The following is a 16,463-nucleotide window of genomic DNA, read 5'->3' on the forward strand; positions in this document are numbered from 1 at the left end:
ACCAAACAAAGCTCGAAAGATATGCCACGTCAAAGACCATAGACACAGCAAAAGCTGAGACAATGGCAGGATAGAGGCCAGAGACAGTAGACCCCACACTAAAAGACATTATGGATGCCATCACAAGAGTGCGTACGTCGCTTGAGAGTAGAATGGACTCAATAACGATGGAAGTAACACTCCTCAGGGTGGACCTCAAAAAGATGAGCGACAAGGTCAAAACGATGTAAGCGATCACTACAAACCTCTGCCAAGATTCCGAAACGATGCAGAAACAGATCAAAAACCTGCAGGCAGCAGAGAAAATGATGGAAGGTAAACTGGATGACTACGAAGGAGGGTCACGTCCCAACAAAGTACCAAGGCGTGCGGAGGGGCCCACACCTGACCTCTTCGTCGCAACCTAAAAACCTCTCCAACTTCTTCCCGGTTGAAAGAGCACACCGAGTCCCTAGAGGAAAACCGAAACTGGGGGCACCCGGTGGCAAGACTCTTCAACTACAGAGATCAAAACATTGTCTTGCAGACAGCCCGCTGATCAAATCTGAAAACAGTGTTGTGACTTTCTTTCCTGACTTCACAGTTAACGTACAGAAGCAGAGAAGCTCCTTTCAGGGAACTGAAAAACTGCTTGGAGAAAGAGGGCTGAGGTATTCAATGTTGTTCTCAGCAAAACTACGTTTTGAATCAAAGGGGAGGACGTGGTTTTTTTGATACCCCGAAATCGGTGCAGGAGTGGCTAGACGGATGGAGACCAGTCAAGGGAAATGGCTCCCAACACAGGAGGGAGAAATCCCCCAGAAGACAAATAGGCTTGGATGTGCGACCAAGGCAATTAACTGAACGCGATAATCCAGAAGAATAGTAACAAGATGATGGCCTGAAAGAATATAGAACTGTACAGTTGGGAGCGAAGATACCGGAATGACGCACATAACTGCACCGCTTCTAGTCACAGCAACTGGAACTTGGCTAAGTGACTTTCGGTATTATATCTAACGTAACTGTATGGAAATGTTCGTATTCAAAAGTGTAATAGCAGTGGAAATAGGAGCAGAGAATCCACCCCCTCACAACCTTTAGTATAGTTCAGAAATGGGGCGACAGGCACTCTGCATAGTTGGGAATAGGGGCAGTTTTAAGCCCATATTGCAGGGTAGCAGGGAAAGGGGGGCAGGGGTTATTGTTAGGTTTAACACATAGATTAGATGATACTATTTCAAAACAGAAGTGGTGATTATGCTATATTTCAACACCTGATACACGTTCACACGCTCTTTTCCGACTCGGGGTATTGGTCGCAAACGAGGAGGGGTGTACTGCCCACTTGGGAATGTTTAGATAACAGGGGGGAGAAGACTCCAACAAGAATGGATCCGACAGCAAAAAAGGGAATTAGACTATTGTCCTGGAATGTCAACGGTCTGGGGGTCAAGCTCAAAAGAGGAATAGTGCTCCAATACATAAAATGACATTCACCTAATGTGGTTCTTCTACAAGAAACACACATGATTGGGAATACGTGTAGGGCCCTGACCAGAGGGGGATATAATCTGGTGGTGCATTCCGCATTTACCACCGCATCTAGGGGAGTTGGAATCATGATCAGGAAAAACCTCCCGGTGATGATTGAACATACTTGGACCAATAAACAGGGTAGATACACTGATGGGAAGGTAGTACACTCACAATAGTGTTAGTATATGTCCCATTGGGCCTCCACACATTAGCCTTCAGGGATTTGGGAGATCTATTGCTTTCCCTACCCGAGGGAAGGCTCCTAATAGGAGGAGATTTTAACTTGATCGTGTTGGGACAACTAGACCGATGTCCCCCGAGGGAAATGCCACCCTCACGGACGCACCACCGTGACTTTATTGGAGCTATGGGGATGGCGGATGCATGGCGTATTCACCATCCCACTGAGACACAGTTTACATCCCACTCTGGAGCCCACAATAGTCTTTCAAGGATAGATTATATAATTGTACCAGCAAACTAGCTGGGGCAGATCAGGGAGGTGTGTCACCTGGCACGGAGTATCTCCGACCATTCCCCGATATGGGCCCTAGTCGAGGTGGGGGAACCACAAGCGGGAACAGTAGCTCAGATAAACCCATGGTACCTAAAGATACCATTGGTAAAGGGAAAAATAACACAAGAGATTGAGCTTTATTTCCGGGAGAATCAGGGCTCAGTGGATTCCGCCCAGATGCTTTGGGAAGCCTTTAAAATAGTAGTGAGGTGCCACGCAGTCTCCCTCATTGCAGGGACTCAGAAAGAGAAAAATGCAGATATCATCAGGCTAGAGACTGAAATCCTGCAATTAGAGGGGAAGGTGCAGGGAGAAGATGCACAAGAGACCAGACATATGTGAGATTTAAAAATACAAAAAGAATAGATGGCCCTCGCCACAGACGCAGCGCATGCACAACCTAGGGCAACGCTCTGCAGGATATACAAAGCCCGGACATAAAGCAGGAAAATTACTTGAATGCCTTGATAGACGAGAACAGGCAAACAGACTGGTTACAGAATTAGGGGACGAATCAGGAGGACAGTTGAGAGACCCTCAGGCAATAGCAGACAAGTTTGCAAACCACTTTAGGCAAATTTATAAATACCACACAGACTCCTCAGAAGAGGAATCAGAGTCCTTGTTGTCGGACATGCCACTCCCTACCCTCTCAGCAGAGGACCTCTTGGCATTGGACGGCGAACTCACAAATGTGGAAGTCGAACAGGCTATAGGAGACCTGCAGTCCGGAAAAGCAATGGGACCCAATGGTCTACCCAATGAACTGTACAAACTAGCTCCCAGTAAAATAGCACCATACCTCATAGAGATGTATTTAGAAAGTCGAAAGCAAGGGGAACTTCTCTCTGATCAAAGACTAGCTACCATAGTGGTCATCCACAAAAGTGGTAAACCCAAAAATGAGTGCTCCTCGTATAAGCCTATATCGTTGCTCATTGCCGAGGTAAAGATTTTAGCAAAGTTATTGGCCAGGCGTTTGATACGGTCATTTCAAAATTGGTTCACCCTGATCAGTCAGGTTTATGCCGGCAAGGAATACCACACTTTTCAGACGCTTGCACAGTGCAATGGGAAGAATAGACACACTACGGGAGGATGCTGTGGTAATGTCCGTGGACGCCACTATGGCCTTTGATACAATTGAATGGCCATACCTGTTTGTAGTCCTCAGGAAATGGGATTCAGTCCTAACTTCATGAGCTGGATTAAGCTCCTGTACAAGGGTCCGCTGGCGCAGGTAGTGGTTAATAATAGAAAATCCCAGATATTTGCCATGGAAAGGGGAACCAGGCAGGGCTGTCCCCTATCCCCGTTGCTCTTCACAATAACATTGGAACCGTTGGCACTGTGGATCCGAAAGGACCCAATCATAAGGGGACTCAAGTGGTCGCAGGGATGGGAGGGTCGTGTTTCCCTATATGCAGACGATATACTTCTATATCTACCGTCACCGGGAGCTTCCAAATAGAGTACTGAATATTTTTACAAACTTTGGGGAATATGCTGGATACACTATAAATTAGACTAAGTCAGTTATATATGTATTGAAGGGAGAGTTCCTACCTCTACCCAAGGGATTTGTGGTAACAGAAGCACACTAGGGATTCAAATACCTCGGCATATACGTTACTAAGGACCCAGCATTACATTATGAGTGCAACCTTTTGCCCCCGTTGCAGCGACTGAGGAGCGATGTGAGACATTGGAAGTCCCATCCACTATCACTATTGGGTCGTGCCGCATTTTTCAAAATGATGTCCCTACCACATTTTTTATACATTCTACAGAATTCACCTTGCCCAGTTCATACTGACTATTTCAAAGCCATTGAAAGCAAACAAAGGGAGCTTCAATGGGTGGGAAAACCATCCCGTATAGCAACCGAAAAATTGGTAAGGGGGTGGTATGATGACAGCATAGGACTCCCAGATGTAAGAAGATATTACCGGGCAGCTCATCTAGCAGCCAATAATCAGTATACATATAAAATGGATAGGTGGCTTCTGCCTGATGGGAATTATGCCAGAGCACTCTACTCCAAACCTGCCAAACTGCAATTAACAGGCCCAACTGGGCATTCGGTCCGGGTGTGGCACATGGTCAATAAAAGCATGGGATGGGCAGGGAAAATCATGCAAGCTACCCCCCTTATGGGACATAGAGAGATTTGAACCTATGAGAAACACCAAGGGCTTCGATCGTTGGGACATGATAGAAATCTTCCGGTTTGGGGACTTGTGGAAAAGGGGAGATGTGATCTCCTTCGCGCAGTTACAAGAAAAATTCGAACTGGCAAATACAGAGAGGTTTAGGTACTTACAGATAAGACATGCCCTGCAGGCTGTGATCCCAAGGGGTGTGTCGCCCCCGGAGTCCTCCCCACTCAAAGATAGAATCCTCGAAGAATACATGCCCAAGAAAGCTATTTCCATGACATATCAGAAACTAATTCATAACACGCCCGATCTCCTCCTGCAACTCCGTAAATATAGGGAAAAGGACATTGTAACTTGGAGGACGATGACTGGCAGGAAGTCTTGGCCTCCCACAGAGAAACGCAATCTCCTTAAGACTCAGGCTGATGCAACTCAAAGTACTACATAGAATATACTTATCAGGCCCAGCACTTGTGAAAATGGGCACCAGAAACGACTCCGAGTGTGGGAGACGGTGTGGCCAGGAGACTACATTCATCCATACCATCTGGGAATGTGTCCACATTAGAAGATATTAGACAGGAGTGATCCAATGTGTGGAAGGAGTACTCGGAACAAAGATAGACCCCAAGATTGGGTTATGCCTATTAAATATCTGGGAACCAACAGACCTAAACAGTAAAGAGAAAACCTGGGTAACGTTGGCAATGATTGTTGCTAAGCGTAACATTCCTAGAACATGGGGAGCACAAGAAACACCAACTATTACAGCATGGAAGAGAGATATGGGTTGGTGTATGTTAATGGAAAAGACAATACATAAATCAAATGGTTGTCCCAAAAAGTGGTCACAAGAATGGGGGAAATGGAATGCTTACAGAGGAAACATTTGTGCACCCCTGCTGGTAACTCAACTCCCTACCTCGATCATAGAGTGAGCAACACAGGATAGGAACAGTAACACTACGAGTAAGGAGCTAGAAAAATATGTGATAAATCATGGCTCATTGTAATGGCATTGGAGCTGTATGATGATATACAACAGTGATTGTAAAGTGTATTCGTCATCATTAATTAAAATAATTATAAATATATATATATATATATATAGATATTTGACTAAATCTCCTCAGTAAGACTAGAGCATTATTCTAACTCAAAGGCTAGAGGAAGCTGGAACCCTAATGACGTTTTCAGATATTAGTAATGCGTCATTCCTGAGCAAACTGCATGCTCATTGCTATCTGTCCGGGGAGGTGAGGGGGACGGGTTTACTTCCTTTTTCTTTTTACATGGATTTCGTATGTTGAGAACTATAAGGTAACACAATCGTTTTATATTTGTGGAAAATGTAATAAAAAGCATTTTCAAACAAAAGAAGATCAATTTGCCGCATGCCACAGGACTTAATGGAGAAGCCGAGGCCAGGAGGCATCCCTTCTGGGTGCAGATCCTGTGCTCCAAAAGCTTTCAATGCTTAATAACCGCAAGGTCTGTGTAACTAGATAAGAGGAGTTATGCCCTCAAGAATAAAGGGTAGGGGCACCAATAAAGGGTAACCCGAATCTCAGGTAATACCAAGTGTATGCTTCAGTAGCACTATACTTGCAATTTGAGCGGTCCTTCCGGATCAAGGGACCCATAAATTGTGCCAAAATCGGGAAATGTGCAGAGATCCACAGGACAAGGAGAAATATGGAGGGAATGACTTTTGTTTGGCCATTTTGTCCTTACAACTGCATTTCATAGGACAACATGTGAAATAAGGTAAGTGGATTAAGTCCTTGAAAGGCCCCTGTTGTTAACCTGCTACCTGGATCTTTTTAGACTTATATTTCCTTTGTGTGAGATACACAGCGGGCTGACCTACTTTCTTCTTAGGAGTGACCGACTAGGTTGAGTAGAGGTAATACTGACAGCCTTCAGAAACTAACAGACACTTCTATTTTAGATGCAATAAATCCAAGGGGGAAATATTTGTCCCTAGTCATGTGTTTAGCCCTAGACCAATGACAGAAAGTCAGTCCCAAGCTGTGCTGTTTATGCATTTTCACCCAGTCAATTGCAGATATAATGTGAATTGGTAGTATTGACAACATTTTAATGAGAATTTTCTACACCAGCCAATTACATTGAACTAATTTGCCTTACAACATTCAAGAGTCTGTCTATATTAAATGTTTAGAGTGTCAGATGTACCCTTCAAAGTTATACCTCAGAACCAGTGCTTCAGTGTTTACCTGTGCAGCAGGATCAAAAGTTGCTTTCGTCAGAATTCCCCTCACGTTGCTTCCATGTCCCCGTTCAGTCATTGCAAACATCCCTGTAAATTTCTGTTCCTACAAAAAATAATAAAATCATTGGCATCTTAACATAATCTGAAAATGTCAATATTTCCATTTAAGACGTAAAACAAAATCTTGTTTGAAGATGCATTAGCATACTTTATCGGATACATAAGAAGTTAAGAGAGCATTGAACAATTCAAAGGGTTAAAGCCAAGACGACAGTAACGGTCTTGACGGGTTTCAAACTCTTTGCGCCTTACATAGCACATCCACCCACCGCTTCGTGTAACAGTTTTGTCCTGGTACGGCACCCATCACCTTCTGAAGTTCTAATTCTGCAGATACTGACTGAAACCTTGGAACATCGACTGGAAACACAACACAGAGGCAAAACTGATTCAGAAGGTCAAAAGGAACAAGTAGAAATTGCTCAAGGTGGCCGTAATGTATTTGAAGCAACATCATTAATTATGTTATACAAAATTTGTATCACTGTGGGCACACAGGCATAATACATACAGATCCAGTTTGTGTGACCTCTACAAGTTGATCCTGTTGGGTGAGTCAGCGTATGGTACATCTCAAGTGTCATCCTTGAAGGCGACCTATTACGTTCTTCATCAGTGACCTTGTTGCTCTAAGGTCATGATCTTTAAATAGGTCTTAACTATTACTCTGAAACGGATCAGCAACCTGGCTTTGAGAACTAAATGAATTCATTAGTCATGTAAAAACTACTAAATATCTTAAAATAAGAGTAACCGGATCCGCAGCAGAACAATTCTGCAAGGAAAAAGCTATGTGCGTCAAATCCACTAAATCAATGACATTGAGGAAGATGGATGGATGTTAATTAAAAACTAAAGTCTTCGAGTCTGTTCTTAACAGGTGATTTGTAAACAATTTGGAGAGCATTTCAACCATCTTGTTGGTGAAGTGGGTTAGGAGGCAGCGGATTAATGAGTCATGGTAAATGGAGTTCATTTAGAGGAAAGGAGGAAGATCAGTGGCCATATTACATATGGGGTGCACTGTCCCCCTTTGCGCCATGGGGTACACTTAACTAGGGGGCCGGGTACAGACCAGAACAAAGCATCATATTACTGTGAATGCGCTGTTCAGAGTACCAGTGGGAACTCGCAGCTGCTCCCTGAATAGCGTATTAGTGAAATGCATTGACAATCATGCCAGGCAACATCAAGAGAAGAAAAGTGGTTTAAGGGACTACTCTGACTTTTTTTGAACCAGTTTCAATTTTTTTCAGTCTAAGCAGAGCACCCAAGCATAAGCTACACAACAATCATGGTATCGAGAGGCATGTGGTAGTCAGGTCAAACGGTATAAGGGTAAACAACACATACTAACTGAATCACCAATGTCATTACTGATGCATGACCAACACAAAAAGAAAACAATACAATGCTAGGAGCCAAAACTAGGCATTCTAGGAGATGAATATTCTTGGTGGATGTGGTGGGTATGTAACAAGAAAGTATATTGAAGGAGTGCATTAAACATACAAAAATGTGTAAAACTCTCCCCCAATCAACTACCCATCAGTTAGTCATACTGAGGAGGAAGGGCAGGTGTCATTTCTTGATGGATGGGGGGGAGGGGGGCATTCATTGATGAGTTTATTCCCTGCTCAGTGTGCACTTGTGTAATCATCCTTAATCGGGGGCCTTCATCTATTGTGCTGGTGGGCTCAAAAGTGGACAGCTAGGATTTACCTGTATAACCTCCTTTTTCCTGCTAGAAACGGCTAAACTCTTGCTTGTGGTCTAACTCTTCACCTCCGTACGCCAGTGGAGATGTTGGGGATCACAAAGTCATGGCAATAACCTTTTTGGCAAAAAGCAATGGCAAGTCAAGAAACTTGTTGATTGCTGTATTTTTCTTAGGGTGTCGGAATAAATCCAAGAAACATTGTACTGGACAATGAAGATCTGTCCTTCCAGCGTTGTCTCCAATACAGCAGTGACATCCCTCTATTACCTATTTATCACATACCAGTCCCAAACCAAATGGAAAATGACTGCATCTGTATGGGCACATCTGGGGCAGGAAAACATTGTCTGTGCATGTATGTTACTAATCCTTTAGTTAAATTACATGTATTTAAGGCAGGTACTTCTGGAGACTTGCGGACACATTTAAGCACTTTCCTCTTTATCAAGTCGTCAAGACTTGGCCTTGGTCTATTTTTTACTTATCTGTGGTTCCGTGTCACCCATGCCCCAATTCGAAAGCAGGGTTTTGGACTGGAAACCATATGTTATGAATTGTCCAGCATGAACGCCACCTTCCTCCAATAATTATTATAATGATTTAATATTCTCTAAGGCATAGCAGAGCCCACTCTCTACATCCCTGCCTTTCCTGACCAGATATGATGAATTCATGGGATTTTGGTAAACCCACCAATGCAAGGGATGGAGCAAATGCTGGGCTCGGTACGCTAACACCATTCTTCTCAAGCACTTCAGAGCTAGTTGGAGCAGTCTAGTTCTATTTCTGGGTGTGAATCCCTGGCCCAGAAGAAGTTTGATCAAGAATCCCCCTCCCTGATATCGATCCACTGGGGATACCAGTGTCATGTTGATGGGCACCTTCAAAATCTGGTGTATATTCTCCCTCCATTATAAATAGTTTAAATTTTTCTAGTGGAACCTACAGTCTGCTTGTTCCCCAGATCAAGGAGACCAGAAGGGTCTTGAGGGATCCATATAAGAAGGGAAGTAAAGAAGTACAGGAGGCGGGAGCAACGCCATCTTAGACAGTGTTATGATGCCCATTACTGAGATGACAACTGTAGTCCATAAAACTACACATACTCTCAGTAACTACAAGATCCTTTCCAAATTCCCGCCAACAAGTCGTCATCAGAGTGATACACTAGAACTCTGATGTAGCAGAAGGAGCTTGTTTCCCAGGCCATAACTATGTTTACCTAGTCAGTAGGACCATCACTCACTAACCACTGAAGTGGAAGGCACACGTCTTTCCCCAGTTCATGAGAAGCCCTTAAACGCAACCAAAATCCCAAAGGAACTTGATCACTGGTCGTAGATAGATCATTATGCAAATTCATCACAAACAGCAGTAGTTCACCCGTGTACAGGGAAATGACATGTAGGTTCCCCGCCAAGGCTATACACCTCTTCCAACATTCCTTTCTTATTTTGCTGACAGAAGGCTCCACTGTGAGGGTGAATAACATGAGAGACAACAGCATTCCTGTTTCATATCCTGAAATACCTCCAAAGGTGGAGAATGGGTTTGTCCGTTTACACTATAGTTGTAGGTTTGGTATTTAACAAGGAGAGCCAGTGAAGTATCTCACTGCCAAAACCCATGCAGAAGAGCACAGCAAACATCCACCACCAGCCTAATGTGTTGAAAGCCTTCGCCAGGTCTATGGACATAATCATCGCTGATGTACCTGTGGGCTTTCCAATAGCATATGAGAAAAATGGTGGAGATTTAGAGAAGCATTGAGTTTTATTAACAAAAAAATCTTCTAGAGTGGGCTGGGTTAGTCTGTGTTTAGCATAGACAAAGGCCTATATGATGCTGGGGTTTGAAAGGGTTTAAGCAAGGAGAATATGAGTGCCTTCCTGGTGGACTCTGAGAGGGTGCCTAAAAAAACACCAGTAATGGTCCCAATATCTTGCATAAATGTTATAGAATTCTACAGGAGATGATCTGGCCCAGTGGCCTCCCTGTAGCCGTATCATGTATAAGGGACCCAAGATGACTTCCCAAATGAAAAGCTTATTTCATTTTTTATTTTAAACTGCACCTGTGCATTTAATGGACATGGGCTGCTTCAGAAGAAAAAAAAAGGTTTCCTGTTTTGGAATTCAAATGCAAGGATTGGGTTCTGCTGTCGCTTGCTGGTCACGTCCCTCCATTTGCAGCCATTTACAGGGGGTCTCAAATTGCAACCTGTCTAACTAATATTAATTAGGCAGGTCATTTTGAAATGTCCTGCAAATGTGCCATACTACCTACAGGCAGAAGTTGCATGGTAAAGTTTGCGAACGTGTAGTAGAACGTAAGGCTCAATGTGCTACACTAATAATCAGTTTTCTGGCTTCTGTATAGTAAAAATATGTTTGCAAGCTTGAGTGAAAATCAAAAGTGGTCACATGGTCAGGAGCAGCAAGGGAATGCTCACTTCTCCACATATCGGGAGGTTTGCACTGGAGATGCCCATGCTATAGCGTTGGTGAATACCTTTCTCTCTATATATAAAAGCCACAAACATTGACTCAATCGAGGGAATGGGTGGATTGGTGAAGCAATAGCAGTTTGGGTGCAAGGTGGAGAAGAAGGCGTCTAGGTCAGTATCCTAGTGTGCAGCATAAGGACAAAGGACTGGAGAAGCATGGAGCCCGTGGGCAAGGGACAGCAAAAGGTCCCAAAGGGAGATCGGAGCAGGGGTGAAAATGTAAGAAGGCAGCAAAGGTTGAAAGGGATCTTGAGAAGCACCTGATAAGGGTGGGGAGGGAAGCACAGCATCAAATCTGCAGGATGCAGTATGGTGTAGCAGTGACGGGCCCTCAGAAGAGAACCGCAGGAGCCAAAGGGAAGAATTGATGGGTCCAAAGGGGAGCATTGCAGGGTCCAACCATCATGAGGACTCAGTGTTGCCACGTCGTCGGTGTGCTTATTTATTACATTTCTGGTTTTGAAGTGTGTTGATTTCTGATATTTCCATGTCTTATATGTGACATGTTGAGTGACAATTGATTGCTGCTGCTGCCCGCACACCCCTAAAGAGATCTTGGTTTCGCCCACAAGCTATATCATCTCCACCTTGATCTCCAATTGCTTTTGACTACGCAGTTCAACGCATCAACGCCCCTCACGGTAGGAAGAACTGCAGGCGCCTGCACCCAGCTTTACAAACGGAGAATTTCCCACACTCACAGCTTCTTCATTTAATTTGTCAAATAATTACCGTTTTCTTTCTCCCACACTCCAGAATACTTTTCCCGGGCAATTTTTACGAGTATGGCTATGAAGGGTGCAACATGGGAGAAAATCCTTAAGTGGACACAACTCTGATTATTGCTAAAATATGATACCAAGCAGCAGCAGGGATGAGGCAGTTGTCTTTCTGGCACTGAGGCCCATACTGCACTATGCCAGTGGGAATGCTTTTCACCAATAGGCTTCTGACGGACCAGCACTTTAACTTTGGTTAACCCTCATCACGGCTAATAATAAAACATTTTAAGTCACTGTTAAAAGGGGTTTTATTGCATTTTCAAAGAAGAGGTCCCTTCACTGAGCAAAATATTTTGAGAAGAACTCAAGGAAAGAGGGCCCAGATACCACAAGAGACTGAATCTCTAGAGTTCAGACTGATATGCCATTTTCCCCATTAATACCAACAGCTTTGCACTGTGTGCCATGAAGTGCAGCTGCACATCAGGGGCATTTCGCTGAGGACAGAGGGGCTGTTCTGTTAGTGCCTCAGGAAAAGACATACTGAAACATTATCAGTGATGTTTCTTTCCTAAAGCGTCTGAGCACTGAAGGGGTAATCAGCTGTGTTTGATTCACAGTTGGCAGTAATTCTTGATTCACTATAAAAGAAAGCTTTTATTGCAGTTTCAATGAAGAGTGTCCAGGCATCAGGAGTCTCTCACACTAAGCAAAATGTTTTGTGAAGAACTCAAAGAAGTAGGGCCCAGATACGATAACAGGCAGTAAAAAGTGAGATTTTAGATAGCGAAAAATGTACATTTTTAATATTTATGAAATGCACTTAATAGTTAGGAATAACCAAATAAAGTTTATTTTTTGATTGATTGATTAATTGATAACTGGCAGTAACTCAACAATTCCGACTGCTATAAGGTTTCATAGAATAAAGACTGACAGTATGACCATCCAAGCCCTACACCCACAACCTGATACTGAGCACACTCATCTATGCTTTTTATAACCGCCCTGTACTGTACTGGCAGTCATGTGCTGTTAACACTTGTGTATAGAAAGGACTCCTGAGTTCAGTCCTGAGGTCGGCCCCATGGTGGCAGTGGGGCGAGTATTGAATACACAAAGCCTTGGTATAGGCACCTCCGGAATGCCTTACAGTTGCTCAATTTCTAGTATGCCGCAGCTCACACACAATGCTCACATGGAACCACTATGGTTCAGTGCATGAGTAGCTACTGAAGTTTTTCCTGATCCAGTGCTGAGTCGTTTTTTTGACGTGTGGGGCACTTCGCACTTAGGCCTCTAGAACATTTTTTCACAAAAGGTATCCAGGACAAATTTGCGTCCTTTTTCCCCACGTCTGGGGGATTTTAAGGCTACTCTGGCTTTGTGGATTCACATGGACGGAACAGAGAAAATAGGCAAAATATAACAAAAAATTTTCGGTTTTTTTCTCGGAAAAATACAATAAAGTGCTTGCTGTGCTAAGAACCCCTATTTCCAGCTTCCAGAAACAAGGAGAGATGTAAAAAATAAACAACAAAAAAAGACAATCACACTCTTTAGGTTTCGCGCCTGCGTTGCACTGTGCAGCAGTGCTCGCGCAGCGCGAGACCTTTAGTGAGTGAAAAACAGGGTTTCAGCACTGACCTAGGAATCGCACACGCACAAGCGTGTGCGATTCCTTTTCTGCTACCCCATTGGCCTTTACGTGCATCTTTTTATAAAAGACTGCACGCAATTGGACAAAGGCGGGCGCGTTGCTCCGCCCACGGCCTATCGGTGTCTACACCAATAGGCCGTGTGGTTTCAATTATCGTGCACAGACACGGGCGTGATAACTAAAATCATGTGCTTGGCTGTGGCACCACTTGTTTCACTACTTCACGCACATCTGGTGTTTACTTGAAAGCCACGTTATCACAGTCTAAATATCAACCTGCACGTGCATTGTGATCATGATATTGGCTCCAAAAAATTGTTAAAGTAAGTGTAGGATTTCCTCCTATTAACTCCGTGGTGACAATATTTCAGAGTTGATATTAATGTCGTGATTAAGTCGTTCAACCGCCTCGTGGTCAGTGTTGGGCTTGAAAAGATATTGCCTAGGCTTTTCCCCAGTAAAACGTATAAAAATCCCAGATGTAATCATTTTAAGAAGAGGAGCTTCCATTCCAGGGAACACAGCGCCCTGCCCATGAACTTTGAACTTAAGCTCCATAAAGAGCACGCTCTCCCTGCTGATGTACGAAGCTCAATGATGTGATTGGATGGTTTGCACTTCCAGCCGATCCGCAAAAATCCCACTGCGGGCCTTGTTGGCATTTAACAGCATGTCAGGTGACTTCGATCTGTTTGTATCGGAAATATATGCTGGTGCTGATGTTAAAAAAAACCTTGCCTCTCTTATGGTCCTAGTCAGTTTTAAATTAATGATTGCAAAGCCTGTTGCTGTGGTTGTCTGACTTCTCCCTAGATTACCTGCAGAGTCTCGGCAGGCCTGAGGCATTCTCCACATCAGAGTCTCTCTGTGACGCACCGGACAGTGGATGAGACGGTGACCCTGTCTATTCTCTCCACTTTGCAGATATTTTAACTACACACATGGTTCCGGGGATGGCCTGGCTGTAGGGGTGGGAGGGGCAAGGGCTAGTGATTCCTCCGGCTCGCTTCAGTGTGGCTCTCACTTATGCAGTGTTGTTGGACTGACCATGGTCCGGGCCAAGGTACGTCACGTGCCTGGTCCTGGTGCTTGGCTTCAGAGTGTGCACCCGTTGTGTGTCTTTGCTTGCCCTGGGGGGTGGATTGGTGGGTGTTCGTGCTCCTGGTGCTCAGTTTGTGGCTTTGCATGCCCCTGGTGACGTCGCTGGTCTTGTCCTCTGGCTCGGTGTGGTGGCTGGTTCAGTCCCGGCTCTTGTAGCCCGCCTGGGGAGGGGGTTGACCTTTACTGGAGTGCTGACTTTACGTCTGACGGTTGTGGCTGCCGGTGTTCTCGGGCTGATGTTTGGCCTAGCCACCCGCAGTCTCTTAGCATGAGAGGCTACCCCCTAGGAGTAGGTACTTGTGGAAAGAGTGAAAGGGGTTAAAGCTCACAGGGTCCGCTCTGCTGTGAATGAGGCTTTAGCGAAGCAGATCTCGGACAGCACCAGTTGGTTGAGATCTCAGGGGCGCATGCGCATGCGCAGAAGCGCGTGTTTTTTTTTAACTTATCACTGACATAAGCCAGACCGGTCATGCAATATACTTTTATTTGAATGATTTAAGAGCTGTGTGTTCAGTTACACTGGGCCACGGACCTGCTCTCCTCTCCTCAGGCCCTCCTCTGTTCTCTGGTGGCTAGTGTCCGTTCCTCACGGCCTGATACAGTCTCCAGTGTCTCCTACATTCTCCAGTGTCTCCCTCACAAGGCCTCATTTATTCCCCCGTATCTCCTTCACAAACATTCCCAAGTGCCTCATACACAGCACCTCATTGTTGGACCTGGCCTCGTGGCGTGGTCCTGACTTCCCGGGGGTTGGGCCCGTTCCCCGCCCTAGCCTCCACGAGCTACCCGTTCGGGCCGCACGAGGTCACCTACGCCTCGGGGCTCCGCCATTTTGTCGCCTGCCACGTGACCCTGCACACCAGTCCTCCTGACTCCGCTCAACCCGGCCTCGGCCCCAGCAAGGCCCAGACATTGAGGCACCAAGAACTGGCCAGGGGGTGTCACGTGAACACCTCATCGCCCTGGCGGAGGGCGGTATCGATGGGACCCCCAACCGTCCCCACACACCAAGGTGCGATCGGCCTCCATCTCTCCTGGGCCGGGCGCCTCTCCTGCTGGGCGTCTGGCCGCTCCCAACCCGGCCTCTCCGCCCCCCGGGCGCAAGGGTCCGGACATCAAAGGGCTCCAGACCTATATCTGGGGCGACCCCACCACAGACCGGCAGTTGTATCCCGGAGTCGAGAGCCCTGCTGATTGAATCGCGGCCGACCCTACGGAGAAGAACTCTTGCTTGAAACCACCACGAGCCCTGCAGACTGCGTCGCGGCTCCTTCTTGCTGAAACCTTGAAGCCCCCCGGAACATCGGGGCCCTGCTGACGCTGTCGCGGCCCAACCTCGCTGAAACCTCCCTCGGAGCCCTGCTGACGACGTCGCGGCTCGAGCTGAGCAGAAACCATCTTGAGAGCCCTGCTGACCTGGTCGCGGCTCTCCACGAACTGAACGCCAGAGCCCTGCTGACACCGTCGCGGCTTGACCCCTCCGAGACCCGGAGGTCCTCCAGCTTGAGGGTAAGAACTGGGCCCCAGGTACCCTCGTACCAAGCTCCTGCCTAAGACTGTCCCGCTACCCCTTCCCGCTTAAAAGAGACACTGAGACTTTTGCGGATCCCTCGATCCCCTTTTTGTGTAATATTGAACCCGTAACCTTTTAAAGTGCTGATAAAGAATTGCTCATCTTGAGACAACCTCCTTGAGTCCGGTGTGGTGGTGTTACTGTGCTAGTACATAATAGGAGAAGGATCTCCCAGGAGGCTTGTCTGCAGCGCTCGGCTACTTCGTACAGTGTGGGGGCCCCCCCTGAGTGGTCTCGCCGACTCCTCGGGTTCCGCCTTCCAACATTTGGTGGCCAGCGACGGGATCTGAGCCGAACGCAGTACGTACCAGCCAGTAACCCACTAGCTACCCATCCAGACAAACAGAAGTCATGAGCAACCAAGAAAATAACGCGACCACGGAGTTCCAGCCCGAACGGTTGGAGGATTATACGCACAAAGAATTGAAACAGTTCTGCCAGGACAAAGGCATTGCAACCACCGGCCTAGGTACCAAAGAGGAGATGCAGAAAGCCCTGAGGACCTGGCTGGAGGCCGAGGCAGGCCACTCCCAGGAAGAAAGTCCCCTGCCCCTGACTGTGGCCACATCAACCGCACCGACTCCGGCAACCGGAGGAAGAAAGAGCCTAGAAACCGGCCTCTCCGAAGAGGAGATACGAGAGCGGGAGAAGGTCCGGAACCACGAACTAGAGCTCGCACGACTGCGGCTGG

General features: G+C 46.1%; 1 protein-coding gene across 1 annotated transcript in view; it reads right to left on the bottom strand.

Annotated features, from left to right (window-relative positions):
* ACOXL (acyl-CoA oxidase like) overlaps positions 1-16,463 on the bottom strand; it is a 1,019,872-nt gene that overhangs the window by 646,603 nt on the left and 356,806 nt on the right. The window contains exon 5 of the mRNA XM_085611811.1: positions 6,435-6,533. Within this exon, the coding sequence (XP_085467937.1) occupies positions 6,435-6,533 (99 nt within the window). The remainder of the gene's footprint in view (positions 1-6,434; positions 6,534-16,463) is intronic.

Source organism: Triturus cristatus, chromosome 6, assembly GCF_964204655.1.
Source record: "Triturus cristatus chromosome 6, aTriCri1.1, whole genome shotgun sequence".
In the NCBI taxonomy this organism is placed as follows: Eukaryota; Metazoa; Chordata; class Amphibia; order Caudata; family Salamandridae; genus Triturus; species Triturus cristatus.